Genomic DNA, 18,621 nt, shown 5'->3' with positions numbered 1-18,621 from the left:
CAGTGTCACCAAAGAAACACCCTTGTTCTATTTTTGGATGTAAGACTCATTGGGCTCAACACAAGAGCCTTCATCATCTTCCTGCGAATGAGCAACAGAGATTTTACATTTAGCGGCCATTTGCACTGAACACACAGTGAATGAAACGTATTAAAATTCGGGCCATTAAAAACAGCTGAGTCACGAGTCTTTCAGCACTCTCTCTGAAAACACTAACGGTCACCACATGATCGCTCTCATCTGAGCTATTGTTTGTTGCTTTAGGTAGGTTTGCAAACGTGAACTTTTCATTACGTCTTCCTCTAGCTTCAGCCGTGTGCATTTCCAGTGGTCACAGGAGCTCCCTGTCATCTCAACTAGGTGCGGCTGGAAAGTGTGAGCGCATTGCCTCGCGTTGCCTCAATTGGAAATACTTAACCTGCCTTAGTTATAGCCTCAGTCAAAGTTAATTCAGTGTGCGTGGTTATTAGTCTTGGTGTACAAGCTCGGAACTTTAAACTAGCACACAGCTGACTTAACTTTGTTTAGTTGCCGCAGTTTTGTTCCGTGCAGAAACACGGTGTTGAGGAGCATTAAATAACCGTGACGAATTAAAAAGCGGTTCATGGTGAAAGCGGTTAATCATTACTTCCCTATACAGATGAAGCATGGAACGTAGTGGCTGTAAAACTATGCAAAGACAAAAATGATTTTGTAACTACCACTCTGACACATTTTGACACATTAGTAATATTAATTCCTCAACAGTACTCTCTGCTTGGTCAGTGTCCGAGTCGTACATGTACAGATGAATGCTTGTCCTCTCACTCATGTTGCTTCTCTCTGTCTGCCCGTCTGTTGCCAAACACAAAGCGAGGAGTTCTTGGCTCCGCCCCCTTGTTAAGTTGGGTGGGAAGTTGAAACTAATTTTCATGTGAAACAACACGCCCCTAAAACAGCGAGCTGTGCACACGCCCCCAAAATGACAATTTTTAAACACATTATAATAAAAAAATCTGATATGTGTTTTGAACTGAACCTAAACTGGTACACTCAGAAGAGCCATAATATTAATATTAAATGTTAATAAGGGAGTAAAATAGGTGCCCTTTAAGATAACGATCATTTTCACTAATTTAAGTGGATGGAACAAAACAATTCTCTCAAAAATCCTTCTGAATTGTGTTGTTTCAGCTCATTCTAAATAAGTAGATTGAACAAACAGCAAATGTATTTTTTTAGTGTTTTGTTCTTATTAAAATATTCTCTACATTCAGAAAAAAAACTATTTAAGAACCACTTTGTGAAAGTTTTTTTGGAGAAACAAATGTGGTTTACTGTATATACAAAAAAAAAACAGCCTTTTAGAACCTTTATTTTAAAGAGTGTTAGTTAATGTTGTTTATTAAATGTAATTAACAGATCAATATATAGTTGGATAATTTTTATGATTTTAGGCATAAAATAAATCACATTGTCAACATTCTACAGTCACACCTCATCCACAGAATATGTATTTATTTACTGCATAATTATTAATAACGGGATATACTTTTATGGATTTTTTTTCACGCATAAGCTACAGGGTATATGCCGAAGCATGCTAATAGGACTTTTAATTTGCCAGTAACCTGGGTTAAGCGCTTCCGGTGATCTGTATGCCAACGCAAAAATTGGCACATGTAAGGTCTGTTTTCTTTAAAAATTAGCGATTTCCACTGTCTGAGTGATAGCCGATATAAAGTGAGTCTCAGATTATAATTATATTTTTCCTGCCATGTCTTTATAATATGAGCATTTATTTCACACCTGTATATTCAATGGAGCTTCTGCGTTAGCCTGCACATTCTGACGGGTGCGTGCGAGTAAAAGGCCTTTTGTTTCATTTTACGCTTGAACAACTGAATGAATGCCAAAGTTTATTTAACTGATTGTATTTTAATTATAATACAACATTGATGCTGTAAAAGAAACCGTATAAAATGGAAAAAAAAAAAAATCACAATAACAGGTCACCGGAAGTTTATCACTATGGGAACAACACTAGCTCGGCTTATACCCTATTGTGATTGTACAGTGTACGTGTCGCTAAATTCGTATATTGTACACAGCCTGATTTTGAGATTTAAATAGATTTTGCTCAAGGTTATGAAAGGTGATTAGGGACAAAAATCTTTCAACTGAACATTTGATATATGATCATGTCAAAAAATTTTTGTCAAATTGATGTATCTGCACACATATACACACAGTAAATACACACTGTACATGCAACTTTCAACCGATAAAGATATGTAGATGAGGCTGCCATCTTTCCTGGAGCAGTCAACATGTTATGTCTTATAGCAAAAATCAATTAGTTTTAAGATGCTGTAACATTTCACTGCTTCCAGTTTTTTTTTTAATGTAAATTTTCTAGAGAAACAAGCTAATATTTCACAGATTTGACAGGTTTTACAAAGTTAAAATTTGTAAGTTAACTAACACATTTGCAATGATGTTTTATTAACTCTGCTGATTATATTGCAAATTTAGACATGAATACATTCACGTAATATGCATATATCTTGCTTTTGAGTTTTCATGGACCAGCTTTGAACATTCCAATATGATGGAAGGTTTACATATAACAGTTGCATGTATAACCTTTGGATATGTGATACAAAGGTAGGTTGGGAGATTCCTTCATGGACAAATAAAACATACAACATCTGGTTTGAGAATGCACACACACACACGCACGCACGCACAAACACAAACACACACACACACACACACACACACACACACACACACACACACACACACACACACACACACACACACACACACACACACACACACACACACACACACACACACACACACATATATAGTTAAAGTCAGAATAGAATTATTAGCCTCCCGTTTATTTTTTCCCCAATTTCTGTTTAACGGAGAGCAGATTTTTAAAACACATTTCTAAAAATAATAGTTTTAATAACTAATTTCTAATCACCAATTTATTTTATCTTTGCCATGATGACAGTAAATAATATTTGACTAGATATTTTTCAAGACCCTTCTATACAACTTAAAGTGACATTTAAAGGCTTAACTAGGTTAATTAGGTTAACTAGGCAGGTTAGGGGAATTAGGCAAGTTATTGTATAACAATGGTTTGTTCTGTAGACTATCGAACAAAAAAAATAGCTTAAATGGGCTAATAATTTTGACCCTAAAATGGTGTTTTAAAAATTATTAACTGCTTTTATTCTAGCCGAAATAAAACAAATAAGACTTTCTGCAGAAGAACAAATATTATCAGACACACTGTGAAAATTTCCTTCCTCTGTTAAACATAATTTGGTAATAATAAAAATAACAACAGCTGTAACAATAAATTGAGGAGGTTGTAGTTGTGTGATGGGCATTGAGGTATATAGTGTTTGTCAGTTGCTTTGTGATGCATTAAAAAAAAAAAAAAAAAAAAAAAAAAAAATTTTTTATTATTATCATTATTATTAGTATTATAACCAGCATGAGTATATTATAGTTATCAAATTACAGTAATAATCTATCATACATATCTTTAATATTATTCTTCCATGTGGAATTGTATAATTCATAATTAGCATTGATATAGTGTTTTCTTTTTTTATTTATTCAGTTTTTATTATTATTATTCTTTTTTTTTTTTTTTTTTTTTTTTTTTTTTTTTGGCTTATTCTTGTTGCTTTGTTTGCTGAACTTTATTTTTCCTCTCTCTTATTGTTTCTTTTTTCTTCTACTCCTCCCCTTCCTTTTCTGTTTTTATTTTTTATTCTATTTTATTTATTTATTTTTATTATAAGTATTTTATTAATTTTTGTTTATTATCATTAGTTTATTTTCTCTTTTCCTCTATCTCCCCTTCAAACTTACTACTTACTACTATTATTATTTGTTATTATTATTATTATTATATATTATTATTATTACTTGTCCTCTCCCTGATTTTCCCATCCTCCCCTCTCCTCGACACCTTTGTCATAAATGGTATTACTTTTATTTTTTGAAATCATTATTATTATTATTATTACTGTTCTGACTTGTCCTGTTATCTTTCCATTATCATTATTACAAGTATTTATACCATTATCATTATTAAGGTTGCAGTTGTTGTAGTAGTAGTAGTAGTAGTAGTTGTAGTTGAAGTAGTAGACAGTGTAATAGTATCGATTGTTATTGAGTAATTGTTACGGAGATTTTTGAAGTAGTAGTTCATGTAAGTAGTAGCAGAAGTAGTAATGGTGTGGTAGTTACAGTAGTAGTAGTAGTCGTTGTTGGTGTAGTAATATCAGTAGTAGATGTTGTTGATGTAGATGTAGTAGAAGTGATTGTAGTAGTAGTAGTAGTAGTGGTAATAGTAGTAGTAGTAGTAATAGTAGTAGTAGTAGTAGACGTTGTATTAGTTGTAGCAAACGCTATAGTAGTATCAGTAGTGGTAGTCGTTGTAGTAGTATCAGTATTAGTAGACATTGTAGTAGTAGTAGTCGTGGTTGTGGCTGTAGTAGAAGCAGTAGTAGTTGTAATATAAGTAACTTTTTGTAGTAGTAGTTTGTGTAGCACTTGTGATTTATTATTATTGTTGTCAGTTATTACTGTTGTCCTTTCTTTCTTTCTACTCTAATTTTTACTATCATACATTAATAAGCATTGTTGTTACTCCCTACCTCTGACTGGTTTCTTTCTATATGTTTTATCTATATCTGTGACACTTGCTTCATTTATTGACTGTTATTGTTCCTTATGTATGTACTCTGACCTGTCCACCAAGTTACCTTTACATGCATACACACACTCACACACACACACTCACGCACATACCAGTACATGACTATATTGTTGTTGTTTTTGTTTTGTTTTTGTTTCGTTGCTTTGTATCTGTTATTTGTTGACGTTTTCTTGTATTTGTATGATTTTTGCATATTCTAATAAAAAAAAAAAAAAAAAAAAAAAAAAAAAAAAAAAAAAACATAATTTGGTAAATATTTAAAAAAGAAAATACAATTTAAAGGGGGGCTAGCAATTCTGACTTCAGCTGTATGTTATGTTTATCCATGAATGATTTTGTAATGATTTATGCCTCAACTCAATTTATGCCAAGTCTTATGACACAATGAAAATTTCACACATTTCTTCCTTTCCTTTCTATCTTCCATACTTGAAAACAACAATCAACTGAAGAAGAAACAAAACAAAATCAAAAAACACATGAAAAACACATAAAAAATATTTACTTAAAAAACTAAGAACTTTTGGCTCAGTATTGGAAAATTCCCAAATTGACTAATACTTTTATGGTATGGTTAGGCTTAATTGAACTGCACTTTGAATTTAATTATCATTTGGGTAGCAATGTTAATTAAACCCAATCACTTTAAATCTACAGTAATTAAAAACCAGTCATGTGTAAGTAATACATTTATTGTATAAAATGGTTAAGTAGATTCTATCTACATAAATCAACCTAGCATAAATTGTGAATCATACCCTCATATGTCCAAAATAAATAAATAAATAAATAAATTCATAAAAAAATAATAAATAAATAAATAAATAAATAAATTAAATAAATTAAATAAATTAAATAAATAAATAAATAAATAAATAAATAAATAAATAAATAAATAATTATTAATTCTGTAAATTCCATTTTGGATACATTTTATTTTAAGGTTTCCTTGTTATCAAAACTACTGACAGTTAATACTGACTGCAGTTAATTACATGTACTACCCATGTTACAAACATTTATAGTTAGTTGAATGTACTTATGGATAATTAATTTTAATTAATATAATAGTACATGGACAGCTTTTTTTTTCTTTAGCTACTGGTTATTGTAAACTAGTAGCAAAACTACCTCTCCTCACATTCCAGCCCATCAGCAACACTCATAAACTTAAGAGCATCACATTACAGACAGAAAGTGAAAAGCTGACCCTTGAATAACTACACAAATTAAAGACACAAACACACACACCAAACATGTAATTAGGACCAAAAGAATGAGTGAAATCCCTAAATATGACCTTTGACCTTAAGATATCAGTAATATGACAGGCTGCTATGACAATAAAGTCTTGTGAAAACAAACCAACCAGTTTGTGTTGGTGCCGTTTTAAGACTAAAAATAACAATAATACCAATTAAAGCAAAACTCATAACAGTGACAATGAAATATGATGAAGTAATACAACTGATCACATACATTTGTGATTATTTACACTCCAGAATCAAGTTAGGGCTAGATACCAGCATTATATTAATAAATCGCAACATTTAATTTAAATAATATATATCAAATACACTCGATGTGATCATACACAGGAGGTGTATCAATGCAAATCGGTTAACAGATGAATAAAATAAAGCTGCACTTACCCCAAGAGAAAAGAAGAGCTTTGAGTGTTGGGAGAGTAGCCTGAAAGCAGTTGGAAGCCCCTGCTGATGGAACAAAAATAATGCGCTCACTTAGGGAATGTCTTCACTCAGCCGCCCCATGTAAGGATACTCTTAAGACTATATATAGCATTTACCTCAATTTTCACACCATTTCACCCACTGAAAGAGGACAAGACCACACATTTACTGATAACAGGGTCAATCAATCAGTTGTTACATTTTAGGATATTTGATGAGTTTTAACACACATAAAGCGTAACTAGCAATTTACCTGGCATCACAACCTCTGACCAAATTCTTATGTGGAACGTGTATAAATGAATATACTGTAAGTTCTCTTAAACCTATAAAGGAAAGAAGCTGATTGTGATGACATAAGATTGTTCAAAATCACATCCACATTTGGAGAGTTTTGAAAAAAGATTTAGGTTGGAAAGTTTAAAGTAGTTTATCAATTTGGTTGATTTTGTTATGGTTTGGTTTGGTTATCTTTATAGTTTTCAAGTGAAAGTGATTTCCAAAAGGATGCTAAAGTCGGCGTCCAAGGAGCCCTTTTAGGGTTTTAATCTACTCTTCCTGAACTGACCTGCAGTTGCCAGCATCTATTTTTAACAGGAGATAAAGCAAAGAGAGAAACTGTAAGTGACACCCTGCAGTTACAGTACTGCTGTAGAAGACATTAACTAATCAATACTGTCTGGCAAAGCAACGCCTTGTAAAAAACATATAAAAACTAATAACACAAAACTGAACAGAGGCTAATAAAAGTTGAAAAGGCAAAACCAAACAAAAACAAACAATAAAAACAAATTAAAAATTAATATAATGATAAAAATAATAGGTCCCACTTTATATTGTCGCTTATATCTTTGAACTTACATAGTAACTAGATGTGTAAGTAGTATGTAACTACAGTGTATGTACACACTGGTACATAGTATTTACTTGTGTAATACTGGCATAACTACTTACATGTAATAACACACTGGATAGTATATGTAAGTTCAAATGTGTAACAGGACTTTGGTAACAACACTAAGAAAGTACACATCTGTAATTAGAATTACATAAGTGCATTGTGTAACAATAAAATGTACTTGCAGGTGTTTTCCCACTTCCACACCTGACCATGTGTTTCTGAACACTGTATTAGAATAGGAATGGCAGAACTAATGCTGCATTAAAAGGTTTCACCTTGTGATACCAGTGTAATTTCAGGGGAAATCCTCAGGAACTGTCTACTCAATATAAAGTGTAAAACGGTCACAAATTACTGTGTAATTTATAAAACCTAAAGCTTTGTGCAACTGTTTAACAACAGCAAACTTCTGCCAAAAAAGTACAAGTGTATAGAGACATATACAAATGCCTTATGTTTATGTTGTTTTAAGGTAAATTGTAGAATCACCTCAGTAATTCACATTAAAGGTGTAGTTTACCAAAGATTGTGTAATTAATGTCCTGCTACACATTTTAACCTACACATTTTATTCAGTGTGTTGTTAAATATGTGTAGTTACACCAGTATTACACAAGTAAATACTTTGTACTAGTGTGTACATACACTGTAGTTACATACTACTTACACATCTAGTTACCGTGTAAGTTCAGGTATTAGCAACAATATAAAGTGGGGCCAAATAATATAATAATAAAATATGAATTACTATGAACAGTATGAGTTATAAAATGAATGGCAACAAAATATAGCATAAACAAAAATAAGTAAGGTGCTGCTAATCAGATATCTGAACTGATCATCATGAGAAATGTTAGCAGGATATGGTTGAAGGTCAGGGCAACTGTGACCTAATCTTTAGACATGGAAACTGGCTCTTGGGACACAGAATGTCAGACCGCTGGAGGAAAGGCACCTGAGCTTGTGTGGGACGTTTCAACAGTACAAATGAAAGATAATTGGGTCCCATCAATGCACAGACTGGCATTTTGAACTCAACTTCGCAAGAAAGCTTAGAATTTCTTCTACTTTGGGATTGCCCATAGTGAGAGGCGGTGGGCTGGTGTGGGCTTTGTGATAACTCCCCAGCTCAACCATCATGAGTTGGAGTTTTCTCTGGTAAACAAGACAGTCACCTCCCTGTGTCTTCGGGTTGGGGATAGGTCTCTCTCTGTGAATTGTGATTGTAGGCCAAACAACAGTACAGGGTACCCTGCCTTTCTGTATTTCTTGGCAGGGGCACTGGAAGGTGCACAGACTGATGACTTCTACTGTTGGACATCTATGCCCATGCGGGCAACAACAATGTCACCTTGAGGGGGGTGAATGAGAGAAATGGACTTTTTTTATCTGAATACGTGAGAAGTTTTGAGGAACAGGTTCTGTTGTTGGATTTCAGTGTTGGTCACAGATTGTCCATAACAAACACCATGTTCGAGCATTAGGGTGTCCATCAGTGCACATGACACCAGGAGGCAGAAGGTCAATGATAAACTTTGTGTTACTCTAATCTGATCTCTTGAATAAAGAGAGGGGCAGAGCTGTTAACCTAGTTGAATCCATTGGCAAAAGGAGAAATGCACAGACCTAAAAGATATTTGAGGGTTTGCTGGGAATGTGTAGCTAAACTATATGTCAGAGGGATTTTCAAATATCTCCTCTGGAAGAACCAGGTCCTGAGAGAAGCAGAAAACAATGAGATCGAGTTGTTCATATTCTCAGACTCAGTTGTTGAATCAGATGTAAGAAGCTATGGCTTTAAGGTCTCCAGTGTCTGCCATTGTAGTTACCCATGAACCTAGTGGTGGACGCTGTAAGTGAGAGATGCCATCAAGCCAAAGGGAAGTCCTATCAGGCCTGGTTGGCGTGTGGGACTCCCGAGTCATATGATGGGAACTGATAGGCCAAGCGTGCTACTGCGCATGCAAAATCTGGAAGATGACAATCTTTCATTCACAGATTCAAGAGATTCTGGCAAACCAAAGCATTTTTTCACCCTATTTATAGGAAAGCAGGGAGCTGTTGACTTGCATTAATAATGTTGTTGGATGGTGAAAGGAACACCGAATAATTGAGAAATAATCTCCTCAATTCCACTGGCATGCCTTTTTTTGATGAAGAAAAGGTGGGGGATGCAGGGCAATGGTGCAAGAGTTGACTCATCCATGACTCAACCTAAAGTCACTGAATACCTCAAGTGTAAAGGGGCTATTTTGCTTGACATGTCTTTGTAATATCATGTAGAGGTTGAGGACAGTGCCTTTAGATTAGACTGTGGTGGTGGTTCCCCTTTTTAAGAAGGTGGACTTCAGGTGGATCACACTCCTCAGCCTCTCCTTAAAAGTCTATACCAGAACACTGGAGAGAAGAATCAAGCTGATAGTAGAACCTCAGATTTAGGAGAAACTATGCATTGTTTTGTGCATATGCATTTTTAGAGGAAATCTGCGGGCTCGGAAAACTGCTCTCCCTGTTGCCCCATCCACCTTGGCTGGTCCTCACCAAGGGTGTCCACATGTGTTCACAAGACCTGCTTCGTCTTCGCAGCCTATTCTACTTGCCAGGCAGCAGCATTGAGCACCTCACAGGATGGAAACACCCCTGCCTCGGGGGCCTTTAAGTCAGATAAACTGACCGCTTCCCGGGATGAGCACTCCCCTCCTGAGGTGCCACTTCGCTGGCACATCAGCAATTGCTCCGATGATGCCATTAGTTGGAACTCTGCCAGTCTTGTTAGCACTGCTCCGCCTGTTGTGGTGGCTCATGTGAATGAGCAGACTCGGCTATGCGATTCTGCTAACTATACAACCTCCCAGGTTTACGGCCGTGTATTTCACAAGGGGTGTCTGCCCCTGTCTTGTGAGAGGAGATTGCTGTCCTCCTGGTGAAAGATGGAATTGAGCCGGTCCCTGCAACTGAGATAAGGTTTGGGTGTTACAGCTCGTACTTCATTTCACCCCAAAAAAGAGCAGTGGGTTAAGACAAATCCTAGCTCTGCACAAACAGAACCACTCATAATGTCATTCGGTATGCTCACGCAGAAGCACAATGCATTCATCCTCAGGACTGGTTTGCAGCTATAGATCTGAAGGACACGTACTTTCATGTCTCCTATCTTCTATGCCACCACATTTTCCAGTTTGGCAGTACAAAGTCTTCCCCTTCTGACTCTTCTCGCCTCTGCGGGATTTCTCCAAGCTCACAGAGGGAGCCTTAGTGCCTCTTCAGCTCGCAGGCATGCAAACACCCAACTATTTCAATGACTGGCTCCTGCTTGCTTCATTCTGGGACCAATTGATTTTGCACAGGGATGAGTGCTCCAGTTGGGGCTTCAGGTCAACTGAGAGAGGAGCATGTTCTTCCCTGTGCAGAGCATCTCCTATGTCGGGACGAAGCTGGACTCATCCCTTTGAGGGCTTACAAAAAGCGCACTAGGCTGAAGCTGTTCTGTCGAGTATCCTTGACAGAAACACAGTGGTCTCACTGAAAATATTTCAGAGGCTCCTGGGACATATGTAATCAACATCCATTATCACGCCACTCGGAATGTTTTAAATGAGACCACTTCAGCACTGGCTTGATGATCGGGTCCCCAGACGGGCATGGCATGTGCGCACACCGGGTGACCATCAATTTGCTGTGTGGCCACACCATTAGTCCCTGGACAGACCTTGCCTTCTATAGGCCTGGGTGCCCCTAAAACAAGGATCCAACTATGTTGTCTTATCGACTAATGTCTTGAGCATAGACTGGGGGTCCATGTGCAATGAGCTTGCAGTTGAGGGTTCATGGTCAGGACCACAGTTGCATTGGCATATCAACTGCCTAGAGCTGTTAACAGTGTTTTTCGCTGTTCACCAATTTTTTACCGGTTCTGGAATGGAAACACATGCTGGTCAGGAAAGACAACATGGCAACGGTGGCATATATCAACCGTATAGGTGATATACATTCATGTCGCATATCTCAGCTCATTCAGCGTCTGCTCTCCTGGAGTCAAACACTGTAAAATCGCTGTGTGCCATTCACATACCGGGAGAGCTCAACTGGTTTGCCATTAAGCTCTCACGGCAGCTGCATTCCAAGGACAATGGAGACTCCACCCTGGTACAGACCAGCTGATATGGCCATGCTTCAGAGAAACCCAGGTCATCCTGCTGCTTCTACCAAGTGTCCTGTAGTGGATAAGAACATGCCAGATTAATTGTGTTGTCTTCCTTTATAATAGCTGGAGCGTAGGCAGTAACCCCTCACATGTTTGAGTCACTCGATTCAGTATTTATAAGTTTTTTGTCCATGAAGACAGCTCTACTGGTCATGTTGGTCCAGATCAGGAGGGTCAGGCCTACTCTCAGACCGGCCTACTCTCACGATTACCCGAGAAACTGGTTCAGCTATGTGCCAAGGCTCCTACCACCCTTTAACACAGGGGTCTCAAACTCGCGGCCCGCGGGCCATTTGCGGCCCTCGGTGCAATATTTTGTGGCCCGCGCCGACCGCTGTACACTGACAGAATCAGCAGAGCGGGGAGAGAGAGCTTCCCGCTCCGCTGATTCTATCCATACACAGCGGTCACTGGCATTCCCCGCCCGCCGTGTAAACAAAAGAGCGGGGATGCTGGTGACGTCACCACGCACCCCGCCCCTTTGTTAGACGCTGTGACGGGCGGGAAGAACCAAGGTAAGCTGTTCCCGCCCCTGCCTGCCACTTAGCTACAGCCTGCATCTTACAGGGCTCGAAATTCCGACCATTTTGGTAGCGTATGCGCCCGAAATTTAATCTATGCGACCTCATAATATATTTTGGCGCATTAGTGCGACTGCTGATAATGGTTGTAGTGCGACCTGTTTTGATTTTTTGTAAAAACGTGCTGAATCGCTCTTCCCTGCCGCTATATTGGTTCATATTAGCTGTCAATCACTCAAGCTATTCCGCTGTCAGATGAAAGGGAAGGAGCTTTTATGACCACGGGAAATGCAAACGGCAGAAGAGTAAAAACTTAAAGCACACAGGTTTGCAAACCCCACCTAAAATTGAGGTGCAGATGAGAGCGATCATGACACGTCACGTGGTGAATATTGATCCGCCAGCTGAGATCAATCGAGTACGCGCTTCATGGAGAAGGCGCCCGAATCTCCATGCGTTGCATTCACTGCGTGTTCAGCGCAAATGTCCGCTAAAAGTCAAATCTAATACTGTACATATCATCGCCAAAGAAGCTCGCCTTTACTAAGTTTACACTGAAACTGCGTCTCATAACAAACAGCGGTATTCCGCCGGTGGTCATCGCAAGAATCTTGCTCTGCCTGCTCATAAATTGGGTCGGCTGACTCGCCAGCTTTTCCACTAACACAGACAAATGAAGGTCATCTCAGACTGAACCTTTAAATTGACACAAACTGAAACCAAATCTTTTAAAGAGTGATAGAAGTGAGACTTTACTTTCTTTCTTTTGTCTATTCTTTTTTGAGGTGTATATTATTTTTATTTTTTATTTATTTACTGATGACTGCTTTGCAGCTTTCATCATTGAATTGAATTATTTATTATAATCTTTTGTTTGTTTTGTAGCAGAAATATTATTTATTAAATTGATGTGCATATAAAAAGCAGTACAAAATCAATATTTCTTACTGCAATGCTTCATTTTTGTTTGATGCAAACTATACAATTATTTTTTATAAAGTAACAGACTTTTTATAGCAGATAACCTACATTCATGCACATTCAAGGCAGTATCATAATGAGAAATGTAATTCATTTTTACTATTATTGTCATTTTCATCATCATTAATATTCTATAATTATTAGACAATCATTTTGGAATTATTGCACACAAATATCAATGTCTTCGCAGCATTAGTTAGATAGTTGTTTCTGGTTTTTGTCAGTCCTATTGATGTTGTTTTAAAATACAATAAATCCCTTAAAAAGCAATTTGCAGCAGTGCTCAATCATTTTTGGTGGGTGCTCCTAAATTTTTTCTGGTGCTCCTAAATTTATTTTGGTACTCCTAAATATTTGAAGTTGGGAGCACCGGTGCTACCAAGTAAAAAAGTTAATTTGAGCCCTGTCTTATATATATTATAGGTAGATACAGACTGGTACAGACTGATGTGACTGGAGTGGGGTGGGGGTGTTTTATTTATACATATATACGCCTTTTTTTTAGGTGAGGGAATGGAAGTTTTGAGTGAGTTCCCCCACTTTTTTCCCTATAGGACTTGGCCTTTTTGGGAGCACATATTTGTGTGAGAAGTTATTCTCCACCTTGAACTTCAATAAGTCAAAGTACAGGTCTAGACTTAATGATGATCATCTTCAAGCCATACTGAGGGTCTCAACTGCTTCCGCTCTAAAGCCAAATGTGGTTCAGATTTGTGAGAAGAAGCGCTGTCAAGTCTCTGGCAGTAAGGAGTAGGCAAAAGATGCCATGTTCAGAAGAACTGTTCATAATCTTCACTCAATGTTCTATCAATGTTCAGGATAATTCATGTTCTGAAGAAATAATTAAGACTGTTAATAATGACATTTGAGGACTTTTTTTTGTGAAATCCCTTATGCGGCCCAGCCTCACCCAGACTTTGCCTCCTGCGGCCCCCAGGTAAATTGAGTTTGAGACCCCTGCTTTAACAGGTAGTGAACCTGCAAGCACTGCCTGGGGAGGAGGCAAACCCAGCCCTTTCATTGCTTTGTCCATGCACTGCACTTAATGTGACCACACGTAGAGCAACTCTCTTCTGGTATGATCGGCAGAAGGGAAGTGTCGTATCAAACCAGGGGTTGGTCCACTTAATAGTTTATGCCATCGCCCTCACTTTGCTGTGCCAGGGCGAGCCATGTCCTCCGAGAGAGAGAGAGAGAGCACACTTAAAAGAGTGGTGCCTCCTTTTTGGAATGAGAACGCAGCACCTCTTAACAGATTCTGTAGAGCTGTGGGCTGGGCGACACCTAACACATTTCCAAGAATTTATAATCTCGAGTGGAGCCGTTTCCTCCTAATTACTGGGTACTCTGGTCAATCAGGAGGAAACTAAGCTCCGTGTCAAAAATGTTTACTGTGCCACACTCCCTAACACAGAGATACATGCACTTATTCTGCTCTGCTAGAAAGTTCCCCATCTGGAGAACCCTAGAGAGCTCCTCTAAGGCCTTCAGCACTCGACTCAGTGAATGTCTGGTTTGCCTGCTTGGTCTACCCATATGCTGAAGTTTGTTGCCAGCTACAGTATGCACGGTCCCAGTTGACGAGCCCATTTGCTTATTTCAGCTACAGAGTGTTCCTCCTTTCTCAGATGGATTTGTGTCCTCCCTACCTGCTAACCAGCTTATCGTATGTAGCACTTCCACTCAATAGGGCTAGTCCATATGCTCTTATTGCCATCAAGTCTCCCTTTTTTGGGTAGCTGGGGGCCTCTGCAGCTTCTTCCCACTTTGGAGACTGCAACGCTTCCCAATGTACTGTCATAATTTAAAAATTATTAGACTACATTACCTATGTAAAAGCACGTTAGCTAGGTTTACGACCCCAATCTAAATTCTTTCTATATTATTCCTATGTAATGGTTAATAAAGGGCTTAGGGGACGTTGGAAGGTTGTGCCCTTAGTGATGCTTATGCACTCACGCTATGCTTGGCAAACTTCACAACAGGGGTGTGACAGGCTTAGCTGCTGTGGCGTTTTTCATACACTCCCCAAAGTGTCTCCAGACACACATCTGAGTTCCCATGAAGGAGAATGTCTCGGTTACGAACGGAACCCTCGTTCCCCGAAAAGGGAATGGAGACGTGCGTCTCTGATGCCACAGCAGCTGAGTCTTCAACTGTAAGATAAATGTTCGGCTCTTCAGCAGGCTAAAAGATAGTGCTTGAAGCCGAGCTTTGCCAACTCATTGTCATTAATTGGCCTGTTTTCTTACTCTTCAGAGTGATTGGTCATCTAGCAATCTCCCAAAAGTGTCTCCAGACACACCTCTCCGTTCCTTATTCAGGGAACGAGAGTTAATTTTGTAACAGAGACTTTTCCGTCAATGAAGAAAAGCTCTGCTAGTTGAGTTGGTATCGATCAGGAGGACAAGGATTCCAGTGGCATTTTCGGTCAGTGAATCATTCCAGGATCTCAAATTAGCCTACTTTTACATTTTCCTGAGACCCCAACCCAGCTATGCGCCCAAGGTTCCTGTCAAACTTTATTTAACAGTTAGTGAACCTGCAAGCACTGCCTGCGGACGAGACATACCGGGCCCATTCATTGCTGTGTCATCACACTAACACTTTGATCTCTAAGCATACATCTCTAAGCAGCTCTTTTCTGTTATGATCCACAGAAGGGAAGTCCTCTGGCCCCCCATGGAGTGAGAGCACACTTAAAAGAGTGGTGCCTCATTTTGGGCTTGAGTACACCTCTCTAACAGATTTTCTGGTGCTCTGAGCTGGGCGAGCTCTGGGGTGGCCTCTGCAGCGTCCTCCCTCTTCGGGGATTGGCACGCTTTCCCAATGTACTGTCGTAATTTAAAATCCCTAGACTACAATTAACTAGGTAAAAGCACATTTACAACCCTTCATCTAAATTTTTCTAATCTATTCCCATATAATGATAAAAGAGACCCAAAGATAATAGAGGCCTAGGGGACATTGGAAGGTTGCACCCTTGGTGATGCTTGTGCACTCACGCTATGCTTGGCAAACTTCACATCAGGGGCGCGACAGGCTCAACTGCTGTGGCATTTTCCATATACTCTTAAATTTAATAATTACATTTCTTTATCCATCAAACCATTTTTAACCAGTTATCTGTGGCCTGTGCCAAAGGGGCAGATGTCGTAGCAGGAAACGTCCTGGATACTAACGTAACCCATGTTCCTCAAAGAAGGGAACGGAGACGTGCGTCTCCACTGGCACAGCAACTGGGTCTTCAGCTCTGAGTGTTTGGTCCTTCAGTGGCTAAAAATCGAACTACTCGCTCCACATGCACTGGTTATATACTCTACTAATGATTAATCACTGGCACCTGCGGAGCCGAGCTCTGCCAAGTCATTGGCATTCATTGACCCATTTTCTTATTCTTCAGAATGATTGGTCCTCTAGCAAACTCCCAAAGTGTGAAGACACACTACTTTGTTCCCTTCTTCGGGGAACGTGGAGTTACATTAGTAACCAGGACGTTTTTACAGGCCACAGATAACTTCTGGATTCTGGTCTGGATTAAATTAAATCAGTATCAATATCAATAAATATTGCAACTAAGTCACCAAAATTTGAACTAATTTTTATGACTTAAAAGCATTTATATTAATATTACCCAACAAATGACAAAATTTGAACACATACAATGTATTTATTGAGCATCTTCTGCGGTGGTCAAAACAGAGGAAGAGCGGATATGTGATCAAATCAAAAACAAAGATCACAAAAAATTCTTGGCAAAAGCATCATCGTCTTGAGTGGAGATTTGTGGGTTTGCAATACAGTATATCACCATCACTTCCCAAAGCATCTTTGGCTTAGTTTGAAAAAAATAAAAAATACAACAAACAAGCAATCAAAAACAGCAACAACACAAATATTTACAAAGAATTTACTAAACCCTTCACTAAACTAATTTGTAATTTCTGCTTGAAGTTAGTTTCAAACAGCTAGTTAAAGTGCGTCAGATCTCAGTAGTTTGAGTGAATTAAGCATAAGAGTGCATAGATATCCTTAGTGACTGTACATGTTATCATTCAGCACTCGGTGCGCTGCTTTAGCATGCTGCAATAAGATGTTGTACAGCACTTCAATATTACTGTAATAAATGCAAACAAAGCTGTAATACACCATCACAGGAAAATACAGTGTGGGAAAAAACACCATTATAGCGAGTTTGAAAGGAATGTTCTACTGCCTGATATCTAAACAAATCTATGAACATTGCAGAGTGGCATTCAGAAATCAAATGAAAAACAAAAGCACAGAAAGTAGTTTTGAATTCATAAAATAAGAGTTTTGCTCTGTTAAAATCACATCTTCAAAAAGGAAATTAGAAATCTAAAATGTACATTCTTAAAAGCTTTCAGTTCAATTTCAGTGCTGCTCAACAGGAGTGAAAAACCCTGACCCTGATCACTTCAAGAGAACCAGATTTAGTACAGTAAGTACCTGCATTCCTCCCATTAAAATATACACAAGATTTTCAAACATTTTAATTTAAACAACAACAATTTAAAAAAAACCTCTAATAAATGTCACTCCTTTTTAAATTTACCCAGACAGTAAAGATGTTTGCTGAATATCAATAAATAAGTATGTTTTGCAGCACTGAGGCGGGAGTTTGTGTTGACGTCGTAGAGGAGTGTTTATAGTAAAGGCACATTAATACAGCTACTGCTTCATTTGGTTAAGTTAATCTGCATCATTGATCATGCTTGTACTGTCTGCGTCATCGAAGTTGCGCTGGTAACGTACAGGGGAATGGAAGCGGTGCTTGTTTTTCTGGTACAGTATGAAGCCAACAGCAGCAGCGAGGATGAGGACTATGATGATGAAGAAGATCAGAGCCACGGGGGTTCCTGGATCTGAACAAAAACATTTTATGAATGGTCATCATGTGGAAATATGGAACATCCTCAAACGTTTCGATTTTAGTCTCTCACAGACACACACGTGGAAATAATAGAAATGAAACAAGTTGCATGTATAAAGAAAAGAAACAATTATGATTATTTGTGAAAAAATATGTAGCTTTAGAAATAAACAATGCAATCAATTATTGATTATAAAAAAATACAAATAATAATGTTATAATAATAATAATAATAATAATAATAATAATAATAATAAATCACATATAAAAAGAAAAAGTTTAACAAAAAATGTAAATAAAAGCAATAAATTAGACCGTACCCTCAAATTAAATCACAAATATTTTTAAATATAGAAAAGATTGCAAATAAAATAAATAAGCAAAAATATATACACAAAAACATGTATAAATGGTACTTTAAATAATGACAAATATAAAAAATAAATATGATACAAATAAATTACAAACTAAAAAAAATTAGGGAAGCATAGAAATGTTTATTTATTATTAATCACACACCCCCTCTCTCTTTGTATGTACAGTTGCAATCAGAATTATTAAACCGCATTTGATTTTTTTATCTTTTTTTAATATTTTCATTTTTTAAAATAATATTTACTGTCATCATGGTAAAGATAAACTAAATCAGTTATTAGAATATATATGATTACTAAGATTAAGATAAATGTTTAAT

General features: G+C 37.7%; 4 protein-coding genes across 11 annotated transcripts in view; all 4 read right to left on the bottom strand.

Moving 5' to 3' along the window:
• myom2a (myomesin 2a) overlaps positions 1-6,458 on the bottom strand; it is a 64,584-nt gene extending 58,126 nt beyond the window's left edge. For 5 of the 6 annotated variants that reach the window (XM_087271852.1, XM_087271853.1, XM_087271854.1 and 2 more), the window contains exon 1: positions 6,388-6,435. The gene's annotated coding sequence lies outside the window, so the exon portion shown is untranslated. 6 annotated transcript variants of the gene reach the window in all.
• The window catches only part of rbms1a (RNA binding motif, single stranded interacting protein 1a), a 312,567-nt gene that overhangs the window by 2,997 nt on the left and 290,949 nt on the right, over positions 1-18,621 (bottom strand). The window lies entirely within an intron of this gene.
• The window catches only part of pla2r1 (phospholipase A2 receptor 1), an 868,273-nt gene that overhangs the window by 678,098 nt on the left and 171,554 nt on the right, over positions 1-18,621 (bottom strand). The window lies entirely within an intron of this gene.
• Positions 16,684-18,621, bottom strand: part of ly75 (lymphocyte antigen 75) — a 79,126-nt gene continuing 77,188 nt past the window's right edge. For both annotated transcript variants that reach the window (XR_015502373.1, XM_087273307.1), the window contains exon 35: positions 16,684-17,919. Coding sequence is in view for 1 of the 2 variants with exons in the window: in XM_087273307.1 (XP_087129433.1) it covers positions 17,747-17,919 (173 nt within the window). In the remaining variant the exon portion in view is untranslated. The remainder of the gene's footprint in view (positions 17,920-18,621) is intronic.

This window comes from Danio rerio, chromosome 11 (assembly GCF_052040795.2).
Source record: "Danio rerio strain M-AB ecotype USA chromosome 11, GRCz13ab, whole genome shotgun sequence".
In the NCBI taxonomy this organism is placed as follows: Eukaryota; Metazoa; Chordata; class Actinopteri; order Cypriniformes; family Danionidae; genus Danio; species Danio rerio.
The sequence above is the reverse complement of the archived record's forward strand: the minus strand, read 5'-3'. Positions and strand labels throughout refer to the sequence as shown.